Genomic DNA, 17,750 nt, shown 5'->3' with positions numbered 1-17,750 from the left:
ATCGCATTCCGCCTACCTCGGACCACTGCCCAGCAGACCAGTTCGGTGGACAGGATTCGGTGTTACAATCTTCTTCCGTGGATGGTTTGTCATCTTCACAGTTACTGTCATCAACCACTTCTTGTACTAAAGGCTCTGTTTCAACAACACATGCCACTTGTCTTTGTCTACTACCACCACCACAAGCTACGTCACAATCACCCCATGCGCCAATTAACCAACTGTAATATATCAGAATACACTTAATTTGTATGTGGGTGTGCAACACAATATATTTTATGTGTACCTTCCCATCGACAGCGAAATTGAGGGTTATTGTTCAAGGGGGCAATATGAAGAAATGTCCATGTTAACATTCATAAACTAACAATATGTTGTCGAAAATGAATCCAAACAGAGCATTCTATCTTAGGAGTTTAGGGGAGCACGTTGTAAGGAGCTGATGTATCAGTCAATCAATGCAAAATCACTAGTCAGCTTGTAACACAAATCCCTTTGAATTTTACCTTATCTGATCACGTGATGTAAATTGTGTACACTAATATTGCTATAATACAATGTGATTGGTCTACTATCAGTGATTGAAAACTGTTGTCATGCCAATCAAATATAGAAAATGCTGTTCAAAATGTGAGCTGGTTTGCCAATTAAAATGATAAAATTGCACTTGTGAAGTAGATGTGCACTGGAATGCATTTGTGAAACTTTTATACTGCATTTTTCTGGTCGAATTATTAATCAAATCAATCTCTATTACACAACACACACTACCAGAGAGTGTGGTGTGGTAGAAATTTTGAAAAGACAAAATGACTAATTAATGTGTCAGGTAAGTTGGATATGCCATTCCCTATTACGGAATGGATATGTCTTCAATTTACATTGGGTTGAAGCTGTACATTATGCGTGACACGTAGTATGTTTACTTACTATGGTGTGCAGTCCTGGAGGTTACAAGTTACAGGCTGTGGGTCAGTAGGTCTTGTGTTTCCGTCACAGTATAATACATCTACTTGAGTATCATCATCATCCCTCAGACATACGACGACATTTTGCTTGGTACCTGGATATCGAAATAATATTAGCTATAGACATATCTCCCTAAGGTCAGTAATATTATTTTGCTGATTTTGTGTAAAGGTCACTTTGAAGCAAAACATTTTGATAATATTAATGCCAGCTTAATAACTTCAGATGCAAACGTCATTGCCAAGCAATATCACGATATTATTGCATGCATTGAAATTTGTTCTATGAAGAATCTCAGTTACAACTGCCGACATCAGACCGTGGATGAACGGACCATGTTACAAACTGGGAAAATTGAACCTGTGAATTGGATTAAAAACACTTGGCACAGTATGTTGGAAGTACGGAGACTTGTATTACATTCCATCATTCGATAAGAACTGTTTTATTGCCACTTATGTTCACAAACAAATTTCTAGTTCCCCTGGCGTATCGTTTTCATAAAACTGTTCTCACCAACCCTTGGTGTGTATGTAATACAAATCTCTGCTATTCCAACATGCTGAACCAAGTGTTATTATTCCACTTTATATGTTTACTTTCCCTGTTTGTTACAGTTTCCGTTTGTCCACGGTCTGATGTCGGCAGCTGTAAGTATGGCAGGTGAATGACCGAGAGTGTGAAGTACCCCAAGATAGCTACCCTGCATAGTACGTTATGTTATGTAATCGCACTTAACTTACCAGTTCCACATGTAGTACTACAGGCCCCTTGTACGATAGACCAACTGAAAGTGACAGGTGTTGATGTTACTTGCCCAGATGTTGGGATATAATATTCATAGTAGAGGTCAGGGTCGACTCCTGAGTACTGAGTGCTGCTATACTGACGATATACCTATGGAATAAGATAACATGCAGAACAAATGTAATTATAAAACTATTCACACTATATGGGGTGTTTAAAACTAGACACCATATGCCATAAATCTCTAGTATCACTCTTTCTTTCCAAATATCATATCTGAATATATCGCTACTTTTTAAACTTAATCTGAAGATGCGCATACACTATACGAGTATTACTATAAACACTGTGACGTGGAACACCATCACCGTGAGATGTTTTTTTTTTTACAGAATTCCGCGTATTATTGTTAATATGCGATTCAATTAAATTGTTTACCGTACCAGTAATTCTATCTCAAATGTCAGTGGACCCCCAACCGTGAGAGTTTCAAGTTGACCAGTACTTTGTAATTCCATTGTATTGCCATTGTGAGAATATTGTCCTGTAGAAGCTCTGTTTCCGTCTCCGCTGATGACATAGTTGCCATCAACTTTTACAGCTGTAAAAGGAGAAGAATACAACGCCAGATGAATAGATATGCATTCATAAGATGTGTTCCAATTTGCACGTTATTGTGACATTGGTGGTTTTCTATTTCCCTGTCCTATTTTGCAGCTTTGAGAGAGAGAGAGAGAGAGAGAGAGAGAGAGAGAGAGAGAGAGAGAGAAAGACACAGACAGATAGACAGACAGAGACAGACAGAGACAGACAGACAGACAGACAGAGAGTGAGAGACAGACAGACAGACAGACAGACAGACAGACAGACAGACAGACAGACAGACAGACAGACAGACAGAGTATGGCAAAGTTGAAGTTGAAGACAAAAACTGACAAATCCATTATGTCATTAGTATTTCCCCACTGAATATGAAGAATTCATTGGTGGCTATAGAACTACAACACTTTGTTTCGTTCGAATGTTTAAAGCATTCAATATAACTTTGCTTGCGCATGCGTGTGATATATTTCACACTACTTACCCAAGTGACACCAGTAATTTGATTCCGTAACGGTCACAGAAGTAGCACCAACAGGTATCGTTACAACTGTTGAATACTCTGCGAGAGAAAACAAGATAAAAGAACATTGACATTTAGGAGAGTATAGTGAATTAAGAGAAAATGGCTGGGATGGTTTTTTTCAAGAGTTCACAACTTTGAAACACTTCGAAAACATAGGGGCGTGTAATATTTCTTAGATTAAATTATTGTTGTTTTCCTGGCCTACAGACAAAATATAACAACCTTTTGACTGTATATTCCTACATATAAGGAAAATATTTCTACGTAGTATAGAGATTGATACATTTGTAGCAGCAGGATTCGTATGATATTTTCCTAAGAAAACGGCAATCTAAGCAATAATACGTGCACCTTTGCTCGAAAATATTAAATACATGAATCGTAGTTGGCCCAGTTGCTATTGTTCATACAATTATGAAAAGCAGAAGCAAAACTGAAACAACATAATTTTTTCAATTATTTCTGTACATTTTGTTCCCATGGCCGCAATGTACCAGTGTTCAATTGATACCATATAGGCTTACTCACGTTGTGTCGTCCCGTCGCTGTATGATCCGGATACAATTTCACACGTGTCGCCATCCCCATCGCAAACACCGCAACGGTCTAAAATAGCTTCGGAATTATGCACATTATCACATCCAAAACTCTGTTTATAAGAAATCAATGTAGAACAAAGAACTTATATGTTACTATCTACTATGTCATGGCTATCTGGGTCAAAAATCAATACTATATAGATGAGAAAGGCTAGTATCGGTTTATCCAGACTCTCGCCGCTGAGGGCGGGCATTACATCTGCAGGGTGGCCTAGTGGTAGTGTGTGAGTCTGGATAATCGAGGAAGAATGGCAACATTGATTACTGTATCTTATTTTGCGCTACACAGAAGCGTTACCATACTTCGCAAAATAACTGTACAACTGGTATCCACTAGGTTAAAGGTCAACTACAGAGAAGTGATTATACATACTTTTTTAAGCAAATAAGTCTAAAAACAGAGATATGGGACGAAAGCGTGGCTTCGGACTTTACTATCTGCGTGTGACATATTAACTGTTATCAGTTCATTGCGCATATACCCTTACTACAATGAATAAATATGCAGATAAGCAGAAAATGATAAAACATACCTCACAAGATTGGTCAATGCATACTTTCTGATTCACACCAAATGAACACCGACTGCCGTCTACCATCTGATTGTAATACACGTAGAAGTTTCCACTTTCTGCATAACATGGCAGGCGACAGAGATCGTCCTCTGGAATGGTTCAACATTGTAAACACTAATGAGGGCAATTGTCACTTTAAAAGGATTAATAGGAGTGTGTATATGATAGAATGAACGAATGAATGAATAGGTGGAGATATATATAGTCGTACTGTAGTAGTGACATTACTATATATATATATATATATGTAAAGTGACTTACCACCAACGTTATAGTACGGTACCCACGTGTAGAGGGCGCCATTGAATGGTTGCGAATCAAACTGTGCGCATTGTTGTGCGATGAAGTCAGCCTGTGAAGCTGAACAGTCCTATTGTAGAAAGAAAACAATTACATAACTACAACGTCAACAGAAATGCAACAGCTTTCATTGGATTGGTGTACAAAGCTGTCTGATTTGATAAGATTAGTCCTTCAAACTACCTTCAATGCCAACGTATTGAGGCTTACATACACAACGTTTCAAGTAGGAGAGTCTCACAGACACCAAATGTAACAAACATATGTAATATATTTATTAGTGAATTGGGGAGGTATGTAATAATAACGAATGGAAGGCTGCCAACAACTGTCATGACTTCTTAGTAACTCTAAATACAATTATACTAGATGATGAGTTGAAAAATATAGGCCTACATGGAACTTTGCTGTACTATGTGTATACGTGTACCGGTAGATTGCATCTGAATTATATTATTTACTGCATGTTATAGGTTACATATGCACACCCGATTAGCAATAAATAAAATAACATTTCAGGGGCCTTTTTAACCAGGAATACGACAACACATAATCCGCGTCTGAATACAGACTAGTAACCCACCTCCGTATTACAAAGTTGGTATTGTGCATCAGGTCCACTACATGGTGCTCCTCCAAACATCGGTCTGTTGAGAAAATAAGAGAATGGTGAGATTTTGGCTTAACTCTTTACTATGATCAGACATTTTCTGACACTCCCATGTTTATATGCGAAAATTCGCAAACCCAAAATGACAGCTAAGATAGCTGAAACAGTTTTGTATCGTAATCCCTTCAAGACTAAACAGGTATGCTATTTTTTATCATGAATTTAAAAAAAAAAAAGATTACGTGAGATAACTTTTCAAAATATAATTTACCATCATGATGTTCTGTTTTACAAACTGAGTACAATAAATAACAATCAAGTTTATTTATTCTTTTTAAAATATTACTCACACAAACCAGTTAATAGAATGCACCCCGTGACATTCAGAAAATGTTAAATTTATAACTCACTCTGGGTTAGTACAATATCTTCTCTTGATGGCAACACCGCCCCCACACGTTCTTGAACACTCCGACCACGTGGTATCCCAAGCAGAAAAACCACCGTCGATTGCGTCTGGACCTTCATCACCATACTCTACACATGTTGCACGCATGCACCACTAAGTGTGATTACATTCAAAGAATGAAAACAATATAAGAATTTGTTTTTCAAGTAGAAAAACACAGTAACATTGTTATATTCATTAAAACCTACAAAAAAACTAATTTCTTATCCATACTGCAGCTGCTACATAAAATGAATGAATGGAAATACTGGAAAATATCATTCCTGTATTATTTGTTGTAGCATTATTTGTGGTAGGTGTATTTTCAAACTTTGAGCAGTCTCCAAATCCTTGGAATGATATGCACATCATGCACAACTCTACATCCAGCACAGCCACACCAAATATGCATCTTTCAGCAGAACTGATAAACAGAGTGTATGGCAAAAAGGATCAAGAAATAGCAAAGTTAGTCAAGCGTGTATCCCCTTAGTGACTAACAACCAAACTAGTACTTGTAGGTGTGTATATACAACATTACAAATTGCCATAGGAACTATCACAAATAAAACACATTTTTATGATATTAGCTAAAAAACATCACACGACTGATCACTTCCTTACCATTCCAGTGCCACACTCTGTTCCATCCATTTTGGGAGTGTATTGTGTACTACAACCTCCAGATGTCGCACTTGCTTGACACCACAATGCCTCGCAAACATCCTGTTGAAATAAAATGTAATAATAATGATAATAGTAATGTATATTCACCAATATAATAATACAAATTAACCTCAAAATAGATACATCTACAGAATACATGGCAAAAATGGATCAAGAAATAGCAAAGCTAGTCGAGTTTGTATCCCTTAGTGACTAACAAACATACATGTACTTGTAGGTGTATATATACAACATTCCAGGTTGCCATAGGAACTATCACAAATAAGAAACATTTAACTAGACATGACAAGGTACAACAAACAAAAGTTATAACAGTAAATTTAATACATGTACTTTCTGTTGCATCTCAGAAGAATCATTACAATGTGTGCGTACAAATTTGGCCTTTCTGTCAACCTTAATTACATCAGCTGTTATGTAACACCGAATTTCTGATCACAGTAGGAGACAATTTTTAATGAAGGTGTTGGAAAGGATTGTGGTCCTTGTGGGTTATTTATAAATGGTTGCATTCTGAAATAGTACTAAATTAATTAAGATGCTATCTGCTAACTAAATTAATTAAAATTCTATTTGCAGGTAGGTTACTGTAGTATACATTCACCTTAGTTCTATCAGAGAATGGAACAAGGTATAGTATGGCAAATTTACATATGACAGCGCCCCATGACATTTGAGTGAAGGTGCGGTGTACTTTGGCTGTTTGCACGAGTGTTCACAGTGTTCTATGTGGCCATACTTCCATGAGCATGATAGCGAATGAAAGTGCAATAAAAAAACAATATTGTCAGCATGCAAATACCCTCGAGTACCCTCACTAGCACTGACACTCATTCGGCATGTGGTCCTGTTATGATTGCACGTTTATAACATTTGACATCGAATGCAGGCGGTGAGGAAAATACGCAAAACATCATGGCGACTTCTCATACGGAATCACCGCTCAACATGAGATTTCATATTTGATTATTCACTATTTCTTTCCTCCAATTAAGTTACATTGACCGCAGCTGCCTCAACGCACGTGTATTACATATACAAAATAGTGACAAATTTAGATAAGAGTAATGATGTAACCAAAACTCACCACTTTAAAGGTACAAGCAACTGACTCCCCTCCATACGCTAATTTACATTGCTGATCGGCAGAATAGATCTCCCCGGGATGGAAATCACTATCAATGTCGATAACGTCATTAGCTGACGGGTTGTCATCAAGGCAAGACGAACCAACAGTGCTGTTAAGAAAAACAAAGATTGAGAACAAAATTTGAAACAAATGAACAGGACTTATCCACCCTCTCTTCGGCGCCCTTGTGAGTAAAACTCTCTAGATGGGTGTGTGATTTGTGAAAACGTGAACTGGTATCTAAATAACGGAAAGAACTTCGTATTGAATCTGGCACCGAGAAATGGATGAAATAGTTTGTAGTGCCTTAGATATAATTAGAAGACGAGTGTAAAGTGGAATAATATGGGTAGAAGATATGCAATGTAAAAAAAACCATTTAAACTGAAACATAACGAAGTTCTGGCACATTTTTTTTAAAAATTGCTGTACTGTATGACCCGATACGTCAATAATTCACATTAAAAACTGCAGTTATTGTAACACCTTAATCTTTCTAGCAGAACCGGTCACCGAAAATAGCTCGCTCAAACAAACGAAGCAATATTTCGATAAGTTATTAGTGCGCCAAACGAAAATGTAAACATTTAACGGTAATGGTATTAGTAAGAGTTGGACGATAAAATGTATAAATAATAATACTACCAGCACGATTTGTAGCAGTGCAGATTTTTCTGTTCCATGCTATTTAATGTTTATGGTATAAAAATACGTGAATAAACACAAAGAGGCTAATAGACTTACTTCAAAAAATCGTCGAGTTGCTGGGCACTGCATGTTGACCACTCAAAAGCACCAGAACCCTGTACGCTTGATGTTGCCATAATATTAACACCGTTTGGACAACTGTTTCCATAGTTATCATGGTTTATGCCTAGACTAAAAACGAAGGGATGTAAAAAAAACGAACGTAAGTTTGATGATGGCGCCTTCCTCCTTCTCAATGTAGATACATGCAATAATCAATTAGTCAATCAACCAATTCTTTAGTTACTAAAAACGAAATGCCGTCAGACAGTGTGGTATACAATACAAGAAATGTAACCCGGGTATGGGGTATTAGGGAATGTTTTGCTAGGTAATAGGTAAACGTGTACAACGGAGGATTCATGTTATAAGCAGAAAGGCTACAAATATATACAAAACGGGGATCAAGAGTCTTCATTTAAGCCACAAAGTAAGGGGCAAATTTATAAATGCAACCAGAAAACAGAAGTAACAAATCTCGGGAAAAATTCAAAATCGGTAATTTGTGAACTACGCTGTCCAAACTTTTAGTTATAAAACTTGCACTTGCACTCTCATACAAACAATGCGTTATCAGGAATCTTCACAATTCATGTCCTATGCATTAAAGATGTGTCCATGTTCCCTCAATTGAACCATCAAAGTTACATTTTCAAATTACACAATATAAAACTGATATCAAAAATGTTTAAAAGTCCAATTAGGTTAAGAGATGTAAAGAACAATGTCTAGCAGAGCTATAAAAAATGGTCTTGAACAAGCATGATCTCATTTATTCCTATACTTACTTGTGTCCCACCTCGTGGGTTATGGTGAGGGCCGTGCCAAAACCAGTGTCTTCGTTGATAGCACACTGCAGACCAGGGTTACAGGTACCACCAATGTAGGCTTTCCCTATCACACCAGAGTTTCCTTCGGAGTGAAGATCATGTCTGGCGAAGAAGGAACATTGATTAGTACGCTCTCTTTCATTTCATCGTCTCTTTTTTTATATTTTTCCGTTGGGTTCCAATGTAAACTAAAAAGTGTACATTTCATATTAGGGAAAAGGGGTGTATATTGGAGGGTAAGTTGTGGTACACCACAAGAAATCATAACAAACAATTGGGCTTGTGTATGCAGTATTGTGGATTGCTTTCAACTTCAACCAATTGATAACATGGCTGCTATTAATTTATCCAGTATCAGTCATATTACTTATATTTGACCATGTATATGAAGATTCTTTTGGTGTCCACTCCCTTCTTTAATTAGGTTTATCGAAACAAAAACAAAACAATGTCCAAAGGAACCGGTAGTTATCCATGTTCGTCTGAAATCATCAAACATGGTGCTAATATTACATACAAACCATAACAAAGGTTTATGTAGATATTGAATTAATATTTGTTTGCAGAGAACGTCGTCCGGAAAACCTATGCATAGTAAAAAATACTCTCCACACAAACAGAATGGCCCCATCTTAATTATAGTCTATTGAAGCTCTATTATAATAACCTAGCATGACTTGTGATCATGTACAAATAAGTTACAACTGAGAAAACCAAAGATGTATTTAATGTTTATTTTTATCTATTTAGCAAGAAATGCTATTTCAAAATTGTGTTAAATTCAATCAGTATTTTACTTTGGGTATATGTATGGTTCATCCTGATGGAAATTATAATTACCTTTCCATGGCAAGAACCTAAAGTGAACAGTGGACGAGGAACAAGTTTCAACACTTTCCTCTGGATTGTAATATTAGCAATGCAAAAATCATGAAACTTTATTTTTTTCAAACCTCTTGAAAAGCCCACTAAGGTGAGAACCATTCGAATATTTAAGCCACGTTTGTACTTAATTACTGCTGTAAAATTATTAAATGACTCTCACGAAATCATGATTACTTAAATGGTCTTTATGTTCTGGAGTGGTGTCATCCCCCACCCCTCCTTTTTTTAAGATTTCAACATATTTGGAGTTTTACAGGATGTTCTACCTGGTAATCAGAAGAGCTTCGTCATGGTGTAACGGATCTGTGTCATCGTCTACATTAACTCCTCGTTGCCAGGAACAAAACGATGACAAAGTAGCGGTTGAATCCGTGGTTACCACCAAGTCGGTCTTTAAAACAAAAATATGTATGGCCAAAAACAGTTAGAGAAAAAGAAAAATGAAATGTACTCAACTTAGTTCTGTGTGTCTTTTGAAAGCATTTGGCAATATCTATTCGTTCCAGAAACTGTTAAATATTGTTATAATTCTCATTTTTGTACCAGATCTTCTAATCAGACACAACATGTATCATACTATATATCATGTACGATTTTGCCTTTTGCTTACTTCGACCTGAAATGAACCCACCTTAGCTCCCTAAATCGATTCGAATCCTCTAGTTAGAAAAGCATACTAGAGCTTAAGGGATATGAACTTACTTGTGAAGTCTCGAGGATCATAAGTCTCGCGAGATGAACGGTGAAATCTGCACCAAGGCTGCCATCTTTGAATCGACCAGCAACCTTTGAGAGAATAAAATAAAATAAAATACAAGGTCGTGGTCATATTTCATAATTCAGTGATAATAAAAACTTATCATAATTTATCACTATGGTAAATAATCAAATCTGAAGTTATATTTTGTTGAATATATCAAATAAATGGACATATGCTTATCCATATATGATGTACTTGCTATACACCCACTAATTATCAATGGAAACTTTGCATTCTGAGTTATACCCCAGGGATCTTTGTGAAAATATCACTTTATTATGTAAAAAAAGAGTCTATAGTGTGAATTGTACATGGTTTCCTTTCATTCTTATATACTGCAAACCAAAATATTTTCGTCATTAGACAGTTTTTCAGTCTTCATCTAGTTCTTAAAGACTAACTTCTACTAATTACCAGACTGGTACATTGTGTTCATGTACATTCAAGAAGGCATTTAGTCAATATTTTATTTTTGCGTTTTAGTTATCCAGGGAAATAAGTGAAAAAAATGAAAAAAGTCCATGTTTACAGTAACTTATTACAATCATAACTGGGAAATGTAAGGTCGTCGTTTTCCTCTCCTCCAACGATGAAAAGGTAGAATAAATTGACTGGATACATTAATATAGTTATTTACTAGGCTGAGCAAACCACAGAGATATAATTGTAATAACGCGATTGCAACATTTATGATTTGTTGTATTCTAGATCTGTGCACTGATTCAGAATCATAAAATATTTCTCGTGTGGTTATACCTTCTTGATTCCCCCTTTCATCTTTTTAGGAAAACCAACCGACGTGTGAAAAAAGATATTTGAAGCTATTTGTACTAATCACTGACTGTTAGAGTAGAATAAACTTACCACATTCATCAATGTCAGAATATATTGTTCCAATGCATCTCCATGGTATTCATGCATTGATTTTTCTGTCACAACAAGGGTCTCCATATGTTTTGGTGAATCGATGTCTTGACGAACTTGTAAGTTGCGTATAACGTTATCCTGGAGGGACGATCTTGCTGTATAGTATGGGGACAAAAACACATTGTATGCTTTATCAAATGCAGTTGTTGAGTTACACAGTAATACATGTTAACAAATTTGCGTTTTGTACTAGAAATCCGTTCGCAGTTAAATTGCATATGTAATTCTCTCGCTGGGTGGCGCTCTTCTGATATTCGAGGGATGATTCAGTAAACGATGTAATATTGTGAAGACGAATGGTGGCAAGGTGAAATCGTAAGCATCGTTGAAGCGTAAGAGGGTTACTATTGTCAGAGTTTGGCGATAAGTATAACACTGACTTTGTTAATATTGGCAAGTATGTAACATCTACTCAAAATTCCGAAGTTATTTGCCAGTCTCCTCACCAAAATGATTGTATGCGGGTATGTAAATATATGCAAATTTTGTCAGATTCTCTCTACCCCCTTTACAATGGTTTCATAACTTTATCAAAATCATGGTGTACGTTTACTTCTTTACTCACGAGACACTTCATTAAATTTGGTATGAAGGTTTTCCTAGACTCCCCCCTAAAAAATACCCATACAAATATTAGCAAAGACATGGTGTATATTTACTGCTTTACTCATGAGTCACGCCATGAATTGACTTCAATTGACTTCTGTCCAGTTATCTGATAATAAATCTTCACCTACCCACATCTCTGGTTCCGCAGACATTCGTGTTTTCATCTACACTACGTTTCGTTACAATATGTACATTGCCAGCACTGCGGCGCATGCGCTGTCCATCGTGTTCGTGAAGGGGTTGAATCATGAAATCGTCACCGTTGTGTTTGATGATGCCATTCTAGGGATAATATCACAACATGGACTTTAAACTCCAGAATTTAATTTACAAGAGCAATACAGAAAGAAAGACAGTCAAACCAACAAAAAAACACCCATTATAACAATGGTGGAGGTACTACCAAAATCAAGAGAGTATGGAGTTTTAATTCGGTTTATGATTTTTATGATGGTATACACATTTTTTGGTACGAATTACACAATCAAAATAGAGACACCAATAGCGTGTACGTACCCACAAAATTATCTCACTTTGAACACAGATAAATGGTGTTGTATTTGAATCTTCTGAGTCAGTCTCTTCCGACAATGATTTTGATTCGTCTTCACAGCGATTAAATATATCACTTTATATGCATGCGCTATCAGTGTATGTATTGTGTTTATGTATACATTTGAAACCAAAAAAACTTGTGTCAGACCTAAGATGGCTTCTCTAGTCTGCTGATACTCACCAATCCATCGCAAGTACACACGGCCACGTTCGATGCTTCATTGTTCTTGACATCACCATGGTAACAGCAATGGTCTCTCGGAAACGAATATGTTGATGTGTAATTGGCACCGATACGCTGGACAACAAAATTTGGCACAAGGAGATCTGAAATAGATGTCGCAGGGTCAAGAAAATTCTGATTATTGGTGTGAAGAAAAACTTCTAATCGGGTGTTATTTTCAAACATCTTTTTAAAAAATTAACGTGTATACATCTCAAAATTCATACACAAGCTGTCATGGTCAGAATTGAATCACACGGCCTTCCTTAGATATTGCCCGCGCGGTGATATATCCGCGCGTGCAGAGACTATTGCCCGGCATTATTACCCGCTGGAGTTACTAGTATTCGACAGTTGCACATCTATTCTGCAAAAATTATGTTTACCCGTGTTGCGCGCTCGAGATGACAAAATCACTAAAGTGAAACACGCGAGTTTAATTCTTGCAGAAATTTGAATAAATATGATTTCAAATGAGCTGTGAGGGCACTCGGACTCCTACACGTAATGCCATGTCCAAATGGTGATGAACGATGGGTAGACATGTGAATGGTTGGACAATTGAGAGTACGGTGTAATAAAATCAATTACACGTGCGCTCAGGCAAAATCACAATGTAACACCTGCCCTCCGGCTGGCACCCTTTACCAAAATTTTGATACTCCCTTCACACTTGACTTTGGTATCATCAAAAGTTTGGTAAAAACTCAGTCCACTAAAAGTGGTCTGAGGTAAAGTGTATCAACACTCAGGCAGGTACTACATTGTGTTTTTGCCCTCACTGATATGTGTTATTATGTGATTGACCCGGAAAATAGTACTATACCGTACTGGACTACAAACCTATCGGGGAGGGCGCACTACATGAAATAGTTCCCTGTCTGTAGGAAACTCTAGTTTAGATCCCAATATTTGCAAACGTAGTAGGAGACTTTAAAGTGGCCTATAGAGCAACAGTAGCTAGGTAAAATATATATGTCAGTTGGTAAACGGTGATCTTACCGTTCCCGACAAACGTTGATGCCTACGTTCATAAGTTCAACTATCATGTGGCATGGTGACCCAACAAGTAGCAAATGTGTCATAAATACTGCCATATTTGTGAATATATATATATATATATATATATATATATATATATATATATATATATATATATATATATATATATATATATATATATATATATATATATACATGTAAATGCCAATTATTTGGATGTCTAGTTTGTGATTCTCACCCCGCGGTATATTTATTCATTTATTCAAAGTCCTGCTTCAGCCACATACCAACAGCTTCTTCGTTTTCATTCTTATCTTTGACAATTGATAAAGATTTGAAAATGTTAGCTCTTTTTTACTTGAGTCACTTCTAACACTATCACTACTTATTTGAATGAAAACGAATCTTGGCTGATAGCTAATTTAGTAGGAGTTGACAATACTGTCTATATAATCCAACCTGGGCTTTAAAAGCACCAAGTCAGTTGGATCGATCAGCCAAGTGACCGAGTACTAACCAAGTATGGAACAGATCGAGAACCGTCAATCTTAGGGCTTCTGTTTACCTTCACACACCCTTTTGAAATTCTTCGCTAAAAACATGTAAATTTGTGAATGTGGTGAAAGGTCTTAAATACAATGATTCATTGTTCAGAAGGTTACGTCATCTTAAGTCGCGACGTCATTCTAATCAATTTAATGTCACTTACCGATGTTCTTCATCAGCTGTAATTGGAGTGAGTCGCCAAATATATCCACTGAGAATTGTACATCAAAGGTTTGAATACCAATTGATCGCTTGGTAATGTCTGACTTTAGCTCTTTGGGACTTGTTACGTAATACTCGGGAACTGTAAAAGAATTATCCAAAATAAAGAGACTGAATCCAAAGAAATTGCTAAGCCGATTGTGAAGACACTACTACACAATTAACTTTAAAATGGTGAATTAGTAAGACACTATTCAAATCACAGATTTAATAAACTCGTTAAAACAACTTCATTTACAAAAAGTCGCCACTCGGATTAACTACTGGTAATTAAGGTTTGTACGAGAACTGGAGCATGGGTGTATTAGGAGAGATCCTTGTTTGAAGTGATGGCAACCAATTATTAGTAGATGTTTTGATACTGAGAAAATTTGGGAAATTTCTTAACGACAGATACTAATCGTATAAAAGTTACATTCGTTTTGTAGAGGGACGGATTGATCGTGGGCATATCTATAAATAGCGCCTAGAGTGACGTATCAACATCCGTTTTTTTTTGGTGATGAACCCGGAATGGTTTATAGGCCCCTGTCCTGTATATCTATAGCTAACAATGTAGTCTCATGTTGGTATGATGCCAACAACATTGTTTTGAAAAAAAAAATTGTTAAAAGCCCTCGTTTGCCCCTTGTATATATTCATGCATGTGTTTTGTTTTTTTGTGTATTTTTTTGTTTGTTGTTTTTATGTTATATATATATATCACTGTATACATTTTACTTGGGCCACAAACTCAAATACTTTGAACAAACTATTTTTGTGGTCCAGCCAGACGTTTACAGTTATTTTTTTCATTGCCGATGTGTTCACTTAGCTAATTCATTTTCCTCACTTGATGTGTCAATTTTGTTTTCTGGCGAATAAATGATCATCGGTGATACATCCATCGTCAAACCATATAGACCCTCCACCCACTTTAAGGTCAAACTAGCAAGTATGTATACATGCATCTCTCGTTAGAGTAGAGTTCAATTGCTATGGTCGACGCTTGACATGAATAGCCACTGTCCACGTCTCTAGACTCTGGTGTGAAACCATGGATTCCAATACATACATCTCATAGAGAATACCCTACCTCATGATGCATACAGTGTATAGGGGCATTTAGGATATATACAATGTACAAACCTAGTAATTTATTAGCAATTACGTACATAGACAATCATAACCAGAGGACTATTCACTGACCATACAAATCTAGTCTTGTAGACCCATTCATGTGTAAATGCTGCGACCCTATCTCGTTTGCACCTACTATCCAATGTAGTCATGGCTGTATACCTCTTTGTGTTGCTTGACCCATTACATGGATGTATTATGTATTAATGCATCCATGTTTGGACTGAAGGTTACCATGCATGCGTAGTCAGTGACAAAAAAAACTACGTCACAAAAAAAATCAGCACTTGATCGTGATGTCATTAGATGCTAACGATGTTGTATAGTACCCTGGCGATACACCTACCATCAGCATGTGACGTCACTCCAAAGTGATATTTCAATTCATGTTCAGACATTGACAAGTGGACCTGCAAAAAAGTAACATTTCGTGATTAAGTGCTTCAAGGAAATACTAGTAGTTAAGTTTACTCCAATCACAGTCCTTCTATCACGTGATATGGACTGTGATTCATCTACTCGAGATTAAATGTCCATGGATACTAACAGCCGATGACAACAAATATACGACAACATGAAAAGGACTTAAATGTAAATCACAGTCCATGTAAGATATAGAAGTAAAGTAGGAAGGACTTTAATGTATACAGGTACTGTGTGTAAATCAAACAGCCGAGCCGTATTCACCATATCACATTGGTTCAGAAGCTATCAGGAGAAAGCGATCAGAACAAGAAACTCAAGTTGTGGGTGCAGTACAGTTTACCTCAGACCACTAATCTGAGAGTTTACGTAAAACGGTGGCAAAGGCTATCGACATTTCAATGCGGTGTTGTACAATTAAGTCAATATTTTCACCAGCCCTTTGTCACAGATCACTCGGACAATCCATAGACCCTCCACCCACAATCAAAGAGCAAAAGCGTCAACTCCTTGTATGCAGTTTACATTGGTAGACTTTGCATAACAACGTCAAAATCTAGCATTGTGTGTCTGCCGAGTACACATTCACACGCACTCCACCTTACTCATAACAATGATATATCTGTCTGTCTAAATCTTAACACAGTGTATGATATAAACATAGACCCTCCACCAATTTTGTCTATGGTATAAATAATCTCTAGTTATAGACCAGCGATTTTGCCTAGTAAGTAAAACATACCGTGGCCATATACACCTTGGAATGATTCCGGGTCAGAGTTTGTGCATGGAGGTGTAATCTCCTTGGTTTGTGCAATAAGTTTAACACGGTACCTATATACATGGAGTCATTTAACAAATCCCTAGTATACATTTACAGTATATCTATCAATTGACTAAAACTTTGAGAGTTGCGCAATTAATGTGTCTACACGATTGAGCTTACCTTGTCAATACTTCGACTGCTGGTTATTACGAAAAGTAGACAGCACACAATTAACGTTAGGACAGTGGGACCCGTCATATTGTCTAACGTCACTGATGAATTGCAGCCCTTAAATAGTGTTATGAGGAGTAACGCTGACAGGGGGTCCACTCCCCATTCAAAAACAGACAGGTGGTTGTCACATCCCTGTCCTCATTCCGACTATCATATTTGTAATGAGAATATTTGTCTAATTATCAGTTATTATTTTTAAATACCGATGCTTAAAATTATATAGCTAATAATTATTAATGTACAACCCGGATATATTCTGTGAAATTACATTCCGGGTGCTAAGATTAGAAAAAGTTGCTTCACAGTCTGTGAAAGCGAACTTACTTGGTCATGTACGTTTAGCCCCCTGTTATTAGATAATCCTAGTACGTCTGTGCGTGACAAAAACGACTGATGACGTATTTAAACTGAAAGAGAAGGAAGGGAGAAGAAAAGGTGACGTGTTTACGATTCGCGAGTATCCCATACGGATATGTCGGATTATCTCAGAAGGTATTATAATACTAATAGCACGATGAAATCCTCGTGTTAATACAGCTATGGTACTGTCGTGCGTTCCTCTTTAATTTAATTTTGGCGACAGTTTTTCAACACGCATATCGCAACAATGTCAAGGGGAGAGTTGGAATTGCAGACCACCGACAACTAATACACATTTTACGATAGCAAGTGAGGAACTTGTGTGTGAGAGTTACGTGGCTGTATAACGAAT

At 36.8% G+C, this 17,750-nt stretch overlaps 1 protein-coding gene across 1 annotated transcript; it reads right to left on the bottom strand.

The window, feature by feature from the left end:
• Positions 1-1,778: 1,778 nt before the first annotated feature.
• LOC144448029 (A disintegrin and metalloproteinase with thrombospondin motifs 16-like) lies at positions 1,779-17,074 on the bottom strand. Its single transcript, XM_078138178.1, has 20 exons — positions 16,985-17,074; positions 15,962-16,025; positions 14,438-14,578; positions 12,685-12,830; positions 12,077-12,230; positions 11,277-11,434; positions 10,355-10,438; positions 9,919-10,043; positions 8,726-8,869; positions 7,935-8,069; positions 7,149-7,299; positions 5,999-6,100; positions 5,337-5,488; positions 4,900-4,963; positions 4,278-4,386; positions 3,975-4,105; positions 3,371-3,491; positions 2,801-2,878; positions 2,155-2,317; positions 1,779-1,866 (listed from the first exon to the last, which is right to left on the bottom strand). The coding sequence occupies exons 1-20, from the start codon at positions 17,060-17,062 to the stop codon at positions 1,779-1,781; spliced, it is 2,388 nt and encodes a 795-aa protein (XP_077994304.1). The 5' UTR covers positions 17,063-17,074.
• Between the last annotated feature and the right edge of the window lie 676 nt (positions 17,075-17,750).

Source organism: Glandiceps talaboti, chromosome 17 (assembly GCF_964340395.1).
Source record: "Glandiceps talaboti chromosome 17, keGlaTala1.1, whole genome shotgun sequence".
Classification (NCBI taxonomy): Eukaryota; Metazoa; Hemichordata; class Enteropneusta; family Spengelidae; genus Glandiceps; species Glandiceps talaboti.
The sequence above is the reverse complement of the archived record's forward strand: the minus strand, read 5'-3'. Positions and strand labels throughout refer to the sequence as shown.

Excerpts from the sequence above, each read along its gene's own strand:
- LOC144448029 (XM_078138178.1), bottom strand. The coding sequence starts at position 17,062 with ATGACGGGTCCCACTGTCCTAACGTTAATTGTGTGCTGTCTACTTTTC. Across the intron at positions 12,831-14,437 it reads ACAGCTGATGAAGAACATCG|ATCTCCTTGTGCCAAATTTT; the intron begins GTAAGTGACATT and ends CATCTATTTCAG. Across the intron at positions 3,492-3,974 it reads GCATTGACCAATCTTGTGAG|AGTTTTGGATGTGATAATGT; the intron begins GTATGTTTTATC and ends TCTTATAAACAG.